General features: G+C 35.8%; 3 protein-coding genes across 6 annotated transcripts; all 3 read left to right on the top strand.

The window, feature by feature from the left end:
* The first annotated feature begins 626 nt into the window (after positions 1-626).
* Positions 627-3,189, top strand: LOC110921198. Of its 4 annotated transcripts, none has more exons than XM_022165487.2 (7): positions 627-804; positions 1,518-1,923; positions 2,083-2,252; positions 2,334-2,414; positions 2,508-2,583; positions 2,691-2,753; positions 2,842-3,189. In XM_022165487.2, the coding sequence occupies exons 2-7, from the start codon at positions 1,536-1,538 to the stop codon at positions 2,952-2,954; spliced, it is 891 nt and encodes a 296-aa protein (XP_022021179.1). In that variant the 5' UTR covers positions 627-804; positions 1,518-1,535; the 3' UTR covers positions 2,955-3,189. The 4 variants fall into 4 exon arrangements, with proteins under 4 accessions (XP_022021179.1, XP_022021177.1, XP_022021176.1 ...); XM_022165485.2 differs by having other exon boundaries at positions 2,670-2,753; positions 2,848-3,189; XM_022165484.2 differs by having other exon boundaries at positions 629-804; positions 1,522-1,923; positions 2,670-2,753.
* A 1,546-nt stretch (positions 3,190-4,735) lies between these two features.
* LOC110922131 (peptidyl-tRNA hydrolase ICT1, mitochondrial) lies at positions 4,736-7,512 on the top strand. Its single transcript, XM_022166455.2, has 7 exons — positions 4,736-5,108; positions 5,700-5,759; positions 5,845-5,927; positions 6,052-6,116; positions 6,205-6,238; positions 6,976-7,046; positions 7,147-7,512. The coding sequence occupies exons 1-7, from the start codon at positions 4,835-4,837 to the stop codon at positions 7,235-7,237; spliced, it is 678 nt and encodes a 225-aa protein (XP_022022147.1). The 5' UTR covers positions 4,736-4,834; the 3' UTR covers positions 7,238-7,512.
* Positions 7,513-9,804: 2,292 nt separating this feature from the next.
* Positions 9,805-10,796, top strand: LOC118488836 (glutathione S-transferase T2-like). Its single transcript, XM_035986221.1, has 2 exons — positions 9,805-10,072; positions 10,228-10,796. Exons 1-2 carry the CDS (start codon positions 9,805-9,807, stop codon positions 10,794-10,796), a joined length of 837 nt encoding a protein of 278 aa, XP_035842114.1.
* The last annotated feature ends 2,202 nt before the right edge of the window (positions 10,797-12,998 follow it).

The following is a 12,998-nucleotide window of genomic DNA, read 5'->3' as shown; positions in this document are numbered from 1 at the left end:
ATTAGACCAAAATAATCTTGGGAAGACACCAAAAAGGGGGGCGGCCCACTTTATTTTTTTTAATTCAATTTCTTTTATAAAATAATTTAAGTCTTGATTAATTTTATAACTTTTATAAAATTATAACATCTCATGTTATAAGACTTATACAACTTTTATTATGTTATTTAACCCATTAAATAACAAAATAAAATATTCTCTCAAAATAAATTATCCATATAATCTATTAGCTTGTCAAGTGCAATTATTTAGAAAACAAATTTCTAAATATTCTAAGTGTTAATATTTATTTGTTTGCTCATATCATAAATAAATATTGTAAGTGTTTGTCTAGCTTGTATTTGGGTATGACTCGACTTGGATCATAACGTACTAGCCACATCAATTTAATATGTGTCTTGGGCATACAGAGTCCAACACATTTACCGGTTTTTATCCTCAAATACTGGTACCGTACCGGTACCGAACCGTACCGTACCAGTATATTCAATATCGGTACCTAGTTTTGGGGATTTTCGATACCGGTATTTTCAGTTCCGGTATCGAGCTCATCCTCCCTAGATTGATTGAGGTTTGGAATGATACGATGGAATTAACACTTGTGAATGCTCTAGGTGACAAACTTCGGGTCAAATCAACCCGGATAACATCACGTTAAACCAATAATTTTTGTTGCCCTTCATCTTTTCTTTGGTATCAATTCTCAAACTCAATTTCACCCCAAATCGCATCACCTGCAACAACCGTCAACCATTCATCTCTCTCATAACGATCACTGAATTTCGGTTTTGAATTCACTCGCAGGTATATCCTCTAACAATCCTTTCGTATCTGCTTGTTAATTGTTATCAATTTCATAGTTTCGCTTGTTATTTATGAGATTTTCTAGGTTATGAATTATGATTATCGATTTTAGGAGAGAACGGTTGTTTTCTCGAATTCGTAGACCAAAATTGTGGATTATTGTTTTTCAACAATCGATTACGTTGCGCTTTATTGATAATCGTTAAATTTTGCTCCTCCTTATTATTCAAATGGAATGAATCGTCTGATCATTTACCTAGGGTTTTAAATGTTATTTGTACGTCGGTTCTAACAGCTAAACTTGTTTAGTTTTTGGATAACCGATTATGTCTGTTGCGTGTCGAATTGATAAGCATTCAGGGACGGATGTTATGCTTATTAATGATTTACGTAATTGTTTTTGTTGTAATTTTTTGTGTTTTAGTTGTTGTGGTTATAAGTTTTGATTTAATATTACAGACCCTAATGAATCAATCATGTCTTCCCCTGCTGCTAAATCTAGCTGATTCTTTGGTTACTTGTTGCATCTCGGTTTAATATAACACATCTTTTTATAATAGATGGTAAGGCGAGCAATTATGCGCTATATACTTTACTTTCGTTATAGGTGTTATCGTATCGTTTGATGAGAATTTGGAAAAATATTGCTATTGGGAAACGGGATGGGGTATTGATAACTTTTCTGAAATTTTTTAACATGTTTCGTCTTTCAGGTAGAATTTTTTGAAGAAATGCAAGGTGGAAGAGGAAGAGGCGATCCTTTCTTTGGATCCCGTGACCCTTTCGCTGGTTTTAGCGGTATGCCAAGTCTATTTGGAGAAAGGGACCCATTTGATGACCCTTTTTTCACGAACCCGCTGGGTGGAATGTTGCAGCCAAGTCCATTTGGCCATGCTGGGGGTCCATTCATGGGTGCAAGTCCATTTGAATTGAGCTTATTTGGTCCAAATGGAAGTCCTTTTGGATCGAGCTTGTTTGGTCCAAATGGAAGTCCTTTCATGGATACACGTCTGCCTATAACTCATGAGCATAGGCAATCCATGCCAAATAGTTCAAGAGGCCTGATTATTGAAGAACTTAACTCTGATGACGAAAAAGATGAACCAGAAGCTGGGCATGGTAAGATAGATAATACTCATTTTTATGGTAGGCCTGCAAGACAAACTTATTTTAAGCGGCCATATATTAAAACTGAGGTTATAGTTTATTTTATTTGAGATAGGAATTGTGTGTGGTCGATATTAATGCAATTGAATGCAATTTTTTGTTCTTTTGCAGGAAGAGAGCTGAATCAGACACAGTATGGGAACCAACACAGTCTCATGCATCATTCGTGCCCACACCCCCAAGCTCATAGCTTCACATTTCAGAGTTCTACTGTTACATACGGGGGTTCTAATGGAGCATATTATACTTCATCTACTACTAGAAGGGCTGACAGTGACGGTGTAAGTAACTGTAAACCTTTTATTAAGAATATGTATTTTTTTTTTTTGTTATTGTAATGGTGTTTGATATGGGCGTTTCAGCTGAGATTTGAAGAACATAAAGAAGCTGATTCGACAACGGGTCAGGCAGCTCATAGGATATCAAGGGGAATCCACGATAAGGTATTTAATTGTTATTTGCTTATGATTTAATTGCATAACCCAAAAGTTAATATCTTTTGTACACTTTAATGAAATAAACGTTTGGTATGGTAGGGTCACACTCTTTCAAGGCATCTCAAATCAGACGGGCAGGTGGATACAATGCAAACGTTGCATAACATAAACGAAGGTATGCGTATTTGTATCTTGTCATGCATTTTATAAGGCGACTAATAAAGGGTTATTAACAGATTAACTTTATAATATGTTAATCAGATGAGCTTACTGGCTTTGAAGAGGCTTGGAAAGGAAAAGCTAGAAAGTATCTGCCTGGCTGGACCGGTGCACCCAATGACGGTGGTATAACCAAACTTATATCTTATATCATAACATATTCAGACCTTTATTTGGCTTTAATTTGTTTTTGAAGTACTTTTACTTTTTACAATTGAAGGGTCTGGTGGTTGGGCACTGCCTTCGACTGAAAACACACATGCAGGTGGGAGAAGACGACTGGGTGCAGCCGAGAATGGTCAATCATCAAAAGTTAGGAGGCATTAGTAAGCTCAAAATGTTAGGTTGTTGTTTCGGGTTGATATATTAGACCAAATATTAGGATGACAGACCTAGAGACTGTGGTTATGAAATGTGATATTAGTAATAGTATATTACATAGATATGTGTTTGAAGCCTATATTGATCATGTTTCTGACCTACTCCATGTGTGTTTCCTGTTTGGTTACAGTTGAGTAGCGTTATGTGTGGCTGTTAAAGAGCATGGTGATCATTTGTGATATATGATAGTTTTAATGTCGACATTATATATAGTTTGATTAATTCCTTTACTTAAAGAATATTTCACATCAGTCAACCTATGTATATTTAGAGGGTAGCATTAAATCTTGGAACTTACAGGGAAATTAAAGCTTACCAAACTTGAATCCATGTTTAATCCAAAGATACAGAAGCGAACTAATCTCTTACACGACCCTTATGTATGATTGATATACCTTGCGTTGCAAAGGACCAGCTCGTTTCTCGCCTTCTAGATGAACTACACAGTTGTATAAATCAGTGCCAAGAAGAACTTTTACCATTGACCAAATCTGAATACTTCCAGCCGCTCCATTCCTATACCGACTGCCATACAGTCGCTCCATTTCACTGCCGACTGCCATACACCCTTCGCAAAGCAGCAAGACCTGATAGCATGCTCGGCCCTCTCCTCCTCGTTTGTACAGAACCTGCATAGCACCGATTGTAACTTGACACCTGATGAAGCTTACGGAATTCTGTCTTGCCACCAGGGCACCACCTAACATAAAACAACAAATTTTAGACGGTACCCACCTTGGCCATAAAAGAATCTTTTCGATCATTGTCTTGAAGTTGCATTCATCCGTGAGTCCTGAACTTTTAAACAAGCTTAAATCCACTTCCTCCACTAGGCTCCAAAGCCCATTAAGAAAACCCAGCTAATAGAGTCATAAGCTTTATCAAAATCTACTTAAACAAACAAGCATTTCATATTCCTTTTTTGCCCATACCATAATTCCATAATCATGAGATGCCAATCATGGTGTCACTTTGATTAGTAAAATTCATAATTTATATGTTCATATAACAAAGCTTAAAATCACTTAAAGTTATGGAAAAACCATCCAAGTAAAAGCTCAAGGAAGACCTTTTGATTCGAGTCAGGCAAATTGTTCGTTACTGTTTAGATAAACTTTGATATCAAGAATCGAGCAAACTAAAATATCTAATCGTGTGCTTTGTTGAGCGTGTTTATTCAACTTCTTAGTAAAAGTTTTTTTATTCGTATAATCTTCATCTTTTTACCAACTACAATTTGCGTCCCTGTAATCCCGTCACTAAACCACGAGACGTAAATTAGAGTTTAATCTTAGTTTTAAGACTGTGTTGTACGTTAACTAGCATAGTCATAAACGTGTCACGTCAACTGGCAACTAAGGGAACACCCATTGGGGGTTACTGGGGCTAGTTAACGGCACAACACATTATTAACAGATATTTAATTAATGGTCGTCAAGTTCTTATGTGGCAGTGATGTGACATTGGGTTTAGTTTTTTTTTTTTTTTTTTTTGGAATGCCAAATTTGGGCTATCAAACTCCCTAAATTGAACAGCTCCGTTGCCCTACTCTGGCCAGATTATGTTATCTTAACCGAGCCCACACTGGCCAGATTATGTTATCTTAACCGAGCCCACACTGGCTTCAGAGTTTGACTTGGACGTTATCCAGGAAAACCATACCGTCCACTAGCACTTGACAGACTTACCAGACTCTCTAATTTGCCACACACAGACATAGTTGGCCCCAATCTTCTAAACCTTTGGCTGTGGCTTACAAAATTCCCCAGCTAAACAATCCCCCTTTCGTGTCTAATTTGCGATTTGAAAATCAGTTAGGTTTACTGATGGCGGCAATCAGAACCACCGCTATAGTTCTCGTCAGGGAGATATTCCGGCCATCGGCTTCTATTCGCACCTATCGCTCGCTCCTGTGGTCCGTTCCGGCTCCGCTCCGTTTTGTTTCCCGTCCAATAAGCTACACTCCGATCCGCTGCGCTGCGGCTCCTGATTCCGGTAATAAGAAGACGTCGGCGCGGATGTCTCAGGTGCAGCAGCAGTTGCATGAAGCCATGGAGAGAGCTGCTGGTGGTGATGAACCTGTTCCGAAGATTACTCTAGGTAAAGCTTGCTATAGTTTAATATGTTTGATTGATTTTGTAATTTGATTCATTTAGTGTTTGTTATATGTGTTGTTTACGTTCATTAGATTAATTTGTGTAAATTTGATTAAGTATTTAAGTATTATGTGAAAGTGGTGTGAATTTGAAATACAGTGCCCTAGTTTTAGTATAGATACATGAGATGTATATCAGAAGGTTAGTATTTTTAGGTTTTGTGAATGGAAATACAGTGCCCTAGTTCTTTTGTATAGAGTTTTGTTCTTTGATACATGAAGTGATTTGAGATTGATAGGGTTTCTTACACTGAATGAAGTTGCATACTGAACCTTTAAAGTAACAACATAATCAACATTGTTATTTTGATTTAATATTGATATGTGTGGCTGGCTGTTAAATACAGAAGAAAGAAAAGCTTTTTTATCTGCATAATGTAATTAGAAGCTTTATGCGTCTTTATCATTGTTTCGTGGAACGGACAAAGTGTTCGGTTAGATGTAGAGTAAAATGAGGCAAGTGGATTGCTTGAAAATGTTTATTTTACTGTTTTTTGCTCAACTATTTCTTCAAGGAGTTTCATTTTGTGATTTAGATCATGTTACCGTGAGTTTCGCGAGGAGTGGTGGACCCGGAGGTCAAAATGTCAACAAAGGTTTGATATAATTTTAATCCTTCCACACCTGAGAAATTTGTTATTGTTCTTGTACCAAGATTTACCTTGTTCGTTTTGTTTGCAGTAAACACCAAGGTTGATATGCGGTTTAATGTTAAGGAAGCCTATTGGTTAAGTGACAGGATTAGAGAGAAAATTCTACAGATGGTTAGTTTAGTTCACTACTACCGTAATCATTCCATGTTTAAACTATCATTAACATCATAACATTAAATATATTTGTTTTCATAATAAAATCCACAATTTTTGACAATCTTTGTTCTTTAATCAGGAAAAGAACAGAATCAACAAAGATGGCGAGCTCGTGATTTCCTCCACAAAGACCAGAACACAAAAGTTAAATTCTATCCACTGTCCATTCACTTTTATATTTTCTTTACTATGTTTTCAAAACCGTATCTTACACCCTTAAATAACTTTTCAGAGGTAACATTGAGGATGCCTTGGAGAAACTACAGGTATTGATAATATCATAAACCTCGTTACAAGATGTAGTAGGACAATACCAACCATTCTTTTTCCTTATCTTTTAACTTTTTACCATTTCGCCTAGGGCTGCAAATGAACTGAATGTTCAGCAAACAGTTCGTGAACCGTTTGGCGGGAAGTTCGTTTAGTTAAATGAACGAACATGAACAGAGGCCGTGCTCGTTCTATTATGTTCGATAGCTCATTAGTGTTTTCAATTTTGTTATTTTATTTAAATACTTTAAAACTCCGACAAATAAAATATTTAATAAATATAAGTGTATTATATATTGTGTTCATGGCATTAGGTTGTGTTCATGACATTAGTTTGTGCTCATTTGTGTTCAGGAACATTCGTTACCTAAGATTAACAAACGAACATGAACACTTTCATTTCCTTAACGAACGAAAACAAACATAAAATCTCGTTCAGTAAGTTTTCATGAACAGTTAGTGAACACATATATTTCCTTAACAACGTTCGGTTTGTTTGCAGCCCTAATTTATTTTCGCCATTAGGAAAGAAGATATATTTTGTATTCTATGACAGAGAGCCAAGAGCCTTAACCCTAATGAGCAGAACTAATGAGCCGAACACCATTATATTTTAAGACAGAGAACCAGGAAACCTTAATAAGCTGAATTAATGGGCCTGTCTCTAATATATTCTAACAGTATTGATTTATCTTTATAGATATTTTGATTCTAATGGAATAAATGCATTTAGGCAATTATTGATGCTGCTTCATATGTCCCACCTCCTCCATCAGAAGAACAAGTAAAGAAAATTACTAAAATGTAAGTCTTTTTTTCGTATGTCATTCTCTGTTTTTCGCTATATTGCAAACATCTTCAAAACCGATTTTTTTAATTATTAATTTTCAATTGTGTTATACAGAGCTGCTGCAGCGGAACATAAAAGGCTGCAGAACAAGAAGGTCCTGTCTCAGAAGAAACAATTTAGAAGAAGCAGAGACAGTTATGACTAACCACCAATGGCAGTTAGGTTCTACAGCTCAACCGATTATAGATCATGTAAGATTGCGTAAAATCCAATAAAATCATTTACTGTTTTTTCTAGGTAAAACTAGGTGCTTTCATTCATTACTTGTTCACTGTATCTAGGAGTCATCTGAAGCTCAAAATTTGCTACTTGTTCATATTACATAGAAAATTTAAAATTTGGCAGTTGTAACTTAGCTGATTACCTCATATTTACAGCGGCGGTTCAAAATCTTTAGGAGCCTAAAACAAACTTTAAAAAGAGGCCTCTTTTATTTATTAATTAAAAGTATTGGTATTACTATATTCCTTCTTATTTCAAGTGTAACTTTCTAGCTCTTTTAATTCAAAATTTCCTGTTAAATTTTTAGAGATAGTTTAGACTAATAATACTTTTTTAAATAGCTAATTTGTTTAACCTTTGTTGTACTCTAACTATAGTTTTGTAAAAAAAATCTGCTGAAGCAATACGAACTATGAAAGTGAGGCCTTTTCTATTAAAATAGTTTACACATTAATATTTTATTTCTTGTTTCAAGTTTATTTTTATTAGTTTTTATTTCAAAATTTAATAGAATATTATTATTATTATTATTATTATTATTTATTTTGTAAAATAGTTAATTTGTTTGATCAGTGTTATGCTTTATTTTAACTTTGTAAAAGTTATTTCGGCTAAAGCAATATCACAGAGATGGTTAGCAATAAATTGTATGTAGTATAAGCATTTAATAAGAAAGTTTTTAATATAGTTAAGTACATCATTTGGCCTGCCATTATGTATAATATTCTAATTAAAACCATTATTCTGAAAATAAATTTATACCAGTTATATATGAACATAATTTGTGCTTCATAAGTTTCAAGGCTAAAACAAATGTCTTTCAAGTTTTTTTAATGTGTGAGTTTTATCATCAACAACTTGATTTAGCGAAACTGCTCCACTTCCTACCTTTAAATGCATCTACTTTTCTTGCCTTGGTATATCCTGATTTCGTTTCTGACTCTTGTCTCATTACTATTTCTTACTTCTGAGCATCACTTTGTTCTTCATTCCCAGCCTCTAAATCTTCCTACCTTCCACGAAACAACCCCATTTTAACAGTATAGATATTTAGACATCAACATATCATATATAACCAACCTGGCAAATTGGGCGAGTTGGGTGACGAGTCAAAATGGGTCCGGGTTGATACGAGTTATGAGTAAAATGAGTTTGGGTCAAAACGGGGTCTGACCAAAATGGACTTGGGTTAAAATGAGTCATTTTAGAAAAATATAAGTATCCAAATAGGCTCTCATCTCGCTATATTTTAAATGGCGGCTAGTGGCAACAAGTGAAGGGGGGTGGCGGAGTGGGTAGTGGTGTTCACAGTCTCGTTCAGCTGGTTTGACGAAAAAGTTGGGTTGGCCGAACCGGTCGATTTTCATGCTTTGATGCTTTTAACCTATATATATATATATATGTATGTATATATATATATATATATATTTTCTAAAGCATAATTTTGTATTAAAATTTAAAAAAATACAAGGATTGTTCATTAATATAATATAATATCTATACATTATTTGTATCCTTAAAATGAAAGAAAAGTTGATAAATATTAAACGTCAGGTTTCAAGTCTCAAATTGTAAACCAAACCGTAAACTGTCAAACCATTAAAACCGGTATGTGAATTGAATCATATACATTTCAAATCAGCCGACTTTCTTTGGTTTGGGCAGTTTTGGTTGTTTATGAATACCCCTAGCGGCGGTTGGTGGTGGTATTGGCTGGTTCCGTGTTCGATTCTTTCTAGAAGCAGTTTTGTATGTCGTTCCTTTACACGGCCAGTTCCCCGAAGTCACTGGCTGGTACATCATATGTGAGGTGTTTATAGGCTGCAAAATGAAAATAGAATCGAGGTGCACCCTTTAGTTCATTTTGCCAAACTGGTTCAGGTCATAAACCAGTTCGGATTGGTCAAAGTTAGTCAAAATCTGTTTGAGGCCAAACCAGTTCTGCTCATAAACTGGTTTTATTGGAAAATAACTGAACTCTATCTAAAGCGATTGGGGTTGGGTTGAAACCAATTCGAGTCCAAACCGATTTCGCTAAGACTAGAAGGTATGGGGGCCGGCTTAGGCCCGGCGAGGACCGGCGCCGGTCCCCCACACCCCCCCCCCCCCCCCCCCCGTCCCGGCTTCACCAGCAACCCACGGCCGTTCTCGCCGCCCCACTTTCAAATATATATCCGTTATATAACGGATAGTTTTATTAAAAAAAAATACATTTTCCACTTTAAATATCTATCAACCTCTTCCATTTTTTTATACCATTTCACATCCATTCTCATAATCTTCTCATACTCTCATCCATTTTTATAAAAAACACTCTCATTTTTTTTACCATCATGAATCCATTCAACCCAAACGACCCCAACCCGAACAATCTTAACTTTTTTTCTAGTCCCGCTTACACTCCGACTATGGATCCTTCGTGGGGGTCTCCACCATTTACGTTTTCGGGTTTCCAACAATTTCCAACAATCACCTAACGCCTTCAATCAAATGTCCCAACTTCAACAAATGCAACAATATCAAGCATTCCAACAATTCATGCAACGCGGCTCGGTTCAACTTGATCAATTCCAATCGCAACCGCCAACTTCCCAACCGCAACCCTCGGTTCAACTTGACGATGATGATGAAGTCGTCCCCGAATCGCCACCTAAAGAACTCAAGCGCAAAAAAAAAAAAAAAAACAGGGGGAAGGGGAAGGCCTTTGAAACCGAATCCGACACCGCAAAAAAAGCGGTTCGAGAGCAAAGGCGAGAACGTGGACAAAAGTAGAGGAGGAGGCGCTAGCATTAGCGTATGTTAAGGCCTCAACTTGCCCGATTGTCGGTATGAACCAAAGCTAAATTTTTTTTAATTTAAATTTAAAAAGAATTATTTTTTTGTTTTACTAATGCAATTTTTTTTTAATTTTAGGGAACAATCAAACGGGTTCTGGTTTTTGGAAGGCATGTACGGATAGATTTAATCACCTTATGGGGGAATGCGCGGCCCGTCATCTCGATTCCGTATCGGGGAAGTGGCGGAAAATGAACAAGTGCGTGAATGATTTTATCGGGATTTATAACCCACTTTACATCAATCGTCCTAGTGGGAGTAGCGACGAGGACGTTCTTAACCTTGCGATGGCTAGATGGGAAACAAAAAATCCGCCTTTCCTGCACCTCCGAGCATGGAACGTTTTAAAGAAAGAACCAAAATGGGCGCCGATTCCAAATGAGGTCGCAACCGCCAAACGGACTAAAACTTCCGAGTCCGGAAGTTATAGTGCGGGAGGCTCCACCGCTCGTTGTCAAATCGACATAAACGACGAACCGGAATATGAAGAGGAGCCCGTTCACGAGATCGAACGTCCCGGCGGAAGGGACAAAGCAAAAAAAAGAGGCGGCCGCAAAGCGCAAAGGGGCCGGCTCGAGTGGAGGGGGCGGCTCGGGTGGAGGTGGCGGCTCGAAGGCGTCTTCGAAAATGGACGAGTTAATTTCTGAATTCCGTTCGTTTAAAGACTTTGCGGCCGAAAAATATAGTCACAAGAAAAACGTGTCGGCCGACTATGTTCGAGCGGAGGATTTTAGGATAATGAGGTTGGATCTCGACTCGGTTCCGGAGGAAGAACGAGAGGTGTATCGGAGGATGAAGGAAGAGGTGAAGAAAAAATGGACGTCGTAGGTTTTTTTTTTTATTTTTCGGAAATGTTTTTTTTTTATTTTTAGGAAATGTAATTTTTTTATGTTATGAAATGACTTTATTTATGTTGTTTTATGTTGTATTTTTAAACTTTTATAAATTTTTTATTAAGTTAATAAAAAAACACTTGGAAAATTATAAAATATTGAGGTGGGGTAGCCCCATCCTCCATCCCCTTCAAAAGTGAAGGAGGCCCATCCTCCATGAGCCGGTGAGGTGACGCCTACATAACGGGTCATCCTCGTGCGGATGGGCCTCACCATACCCTTTAGTCTAATGAATTATCCAACCGGTATACAAACGTGCAAGTTGGGTCGTGTTGGCACCGGTTTTGATATGGTACTGGGCCAGGTTAAGAAGTGGTTTGGAAATCCAAACCGGTTTTTTGTTACACCAATAATAGAGTAACCACTCACCAAGCCTTTTCTTTTTTCCTCTCCATCCATGAGATAAATCTCTATTTCATTTGGTTAATTATTTATTGTCTTCTAAGTTTAGTTAATTATCTATTTGTTTCTAATTTTAGTATATTTTTTTGATTATTTTTTGTATACCTTTTAGTTAATTATCTCTTATTTATTTTACGTTTAGTTATGTTTAAATATTTGTTAATCAAGTTAAAATGATTATTAAACTTACTGAAATAACTTATTTGTTTATGCTAAGACCATAGGTAATGGTTAATGCCCACTAAGGGGCATTTTTCACCACATCATCATCATAATGCCCTTTTAAAAAAGGTGTAATGGTTAATGCCCATTTCATTCATTACTTTCCATTATTTTTCTTCTCTTTGGGCATTATTATAGAAATGCCCCTCACTCTTCATGCCCCTATAATGCCCATGAGTAATGGTGTAAGTGCATTATCAAAATCTTTCATGCCTTTATAAAGCTTCATTACATATGATCTAATGATGTTTTTGATTATAAACATGTGTGTAATTAGATGTTTCAAGTGTTAGATTTAAGCAAAGAGGAAAAGTGAAAGCAAGCAATCGATGGAACATGTAATGCAAATAAATTATTTATCTTTTTAACCATTAATCGCAAACAAAACCAATTAACAAAAAAAACATCATCCTCTGTAACACAAATTGGCGTTTTCAATCCGATTTACAAAAGCTTTGTAACTCCAATTGATTGATCAATCTGATTCCCAAGATTCAATTGATTGATTAGTATGTATTAACTTGCATCAATAGAAGTTTGAATTAATTACGGTTATGCCACCGCCATTTTTTAGAAGATGGAATTTTTTTTTTTAAATTGTCATGAAATCCATCTATTTATGTTATTTTATTATCAACAATTGATGTCCTTTACCCAACTCATTTATAATCCAACCAAAATTTTGCCTCGTATATAAAATTTCATGTTATGTCACCTGATGTAATTTTATGGTATTGCAAATTATTATGTGATCCACCATCAATGACCCGAACTGACTCGAGAAAAATCTGACGTGTTATTGGAAATCTGAGTATCTAAAAGCGACCCATAGAAATTTCTTTTGGCTCCGCTATTTACCTGTTGTCTAATTTAAGTTGACTCGAATAAACCTATATATTGTTTATCTGAATCCACCCACATATGACTTACTTGGAGTTTAATCAATAATGATTTTAAAATTTCTAACTTTTTTCTAAAACTTTTTTCCACTTGCTAATAAATTATTGTCCATATAGTAGTCTATAAAGTGATAGCAATGATGCCTATTAAAGCTATAAAACTCTCATTATTTCCTTTGTAGAATTCTTTCATGTTTCAAGACCAAAGTTTTCTTGTCAACATCTTTTACAACCATAATCATACAAATTTTCAAATTTGTTTTCTAGTATCCTTATCAGATATTTGGTTTGTTTTATTTTCAAATTTGTTTTCTAGTATCCTTATCAGATATTTTGTTTGTTTTATCAATCTAGTTTTATATACACACACGGAAGCTAAAAAGGTCAAAACTTCGTAGAAAAAAAAAGTAGTTAGTTGTTATCTGAATTTATT

The sequence above is a fragment of the Helianthus annuus genome, chromosome 17 (genome assembly GCF_002127325.2).
Source record: "Helianthus annuus cultivar XRQ/B chromosome 17, HanXRQr2.0-SUNRISE, whole genome shotgun sequence".
Lineage (NCBI taxonomy): Eukaryota > Viridiplantae > Streptophyta > Magnoliopsida > Asterales > Asteraceae > Helianthus > Helianthus annuus.
This window is presented reverse-complemented; position numbering and strand designations above follow the sequence as displayed.

Bases quoted from the DNA above. Each gene is read 5' to 3' on its own strand.
- LOC118488836 (XM_035986221.1), top strand. From the start codon at position 9,805: ATGTCCCAACTTCAACAAATGCAACAATATCAAGCATTCCAACAATTC. The intron at 10,073-10,227 runs GTGGACAAAAGT...TTTTAATTTTAG, and splicing joins TCGAGAGCAAAGGCGAGAAC to GGAACAATCAAACGGGTTCT.
- LOC110921198 (XM_022165484.2), top strand. From the start codon at position 1,536: ATGCAAGGTGGAAGAGGAAGAGGCGATCCTTTCTTTGGATCCCGTGAC. The intron at 2,584-2,669 runs GTATGCGTATTT...TATGTTAATCAG, and splicing joins GTTGCATAACATAAACGAAG to ATGAGCTTACTGGCTTTGAA. The intron at 2,754-2,841 runs GTATAACCAAAC...TACTTTTTACAA, and splicing joins CGGTGCACCCAATGACGGTG to TTGAAGGGTCTGGTGGTTGG.
- LOC110922131 (XM_022166455.2), top strand. From the start codon at position 4,835: ATGGCGGCAATCAGAACCACCGCTATAGTTCTCGTCAGGGAGATATTC. The intron at 5,928-6,051 runs GTTAGTTTAGTT...TTCTTTAATCAG, and splicing joins GAGAGAAAATTCTACAGATG to GAAAAGAACAGAATCAACAA. The intron at 6,239-6,975 runs GTATTGATAATA...AAATGCATTTAG, and splicing joins ATGCCTTGGAGAAACTACAG to GCAATTATTGATGCTGCTTC.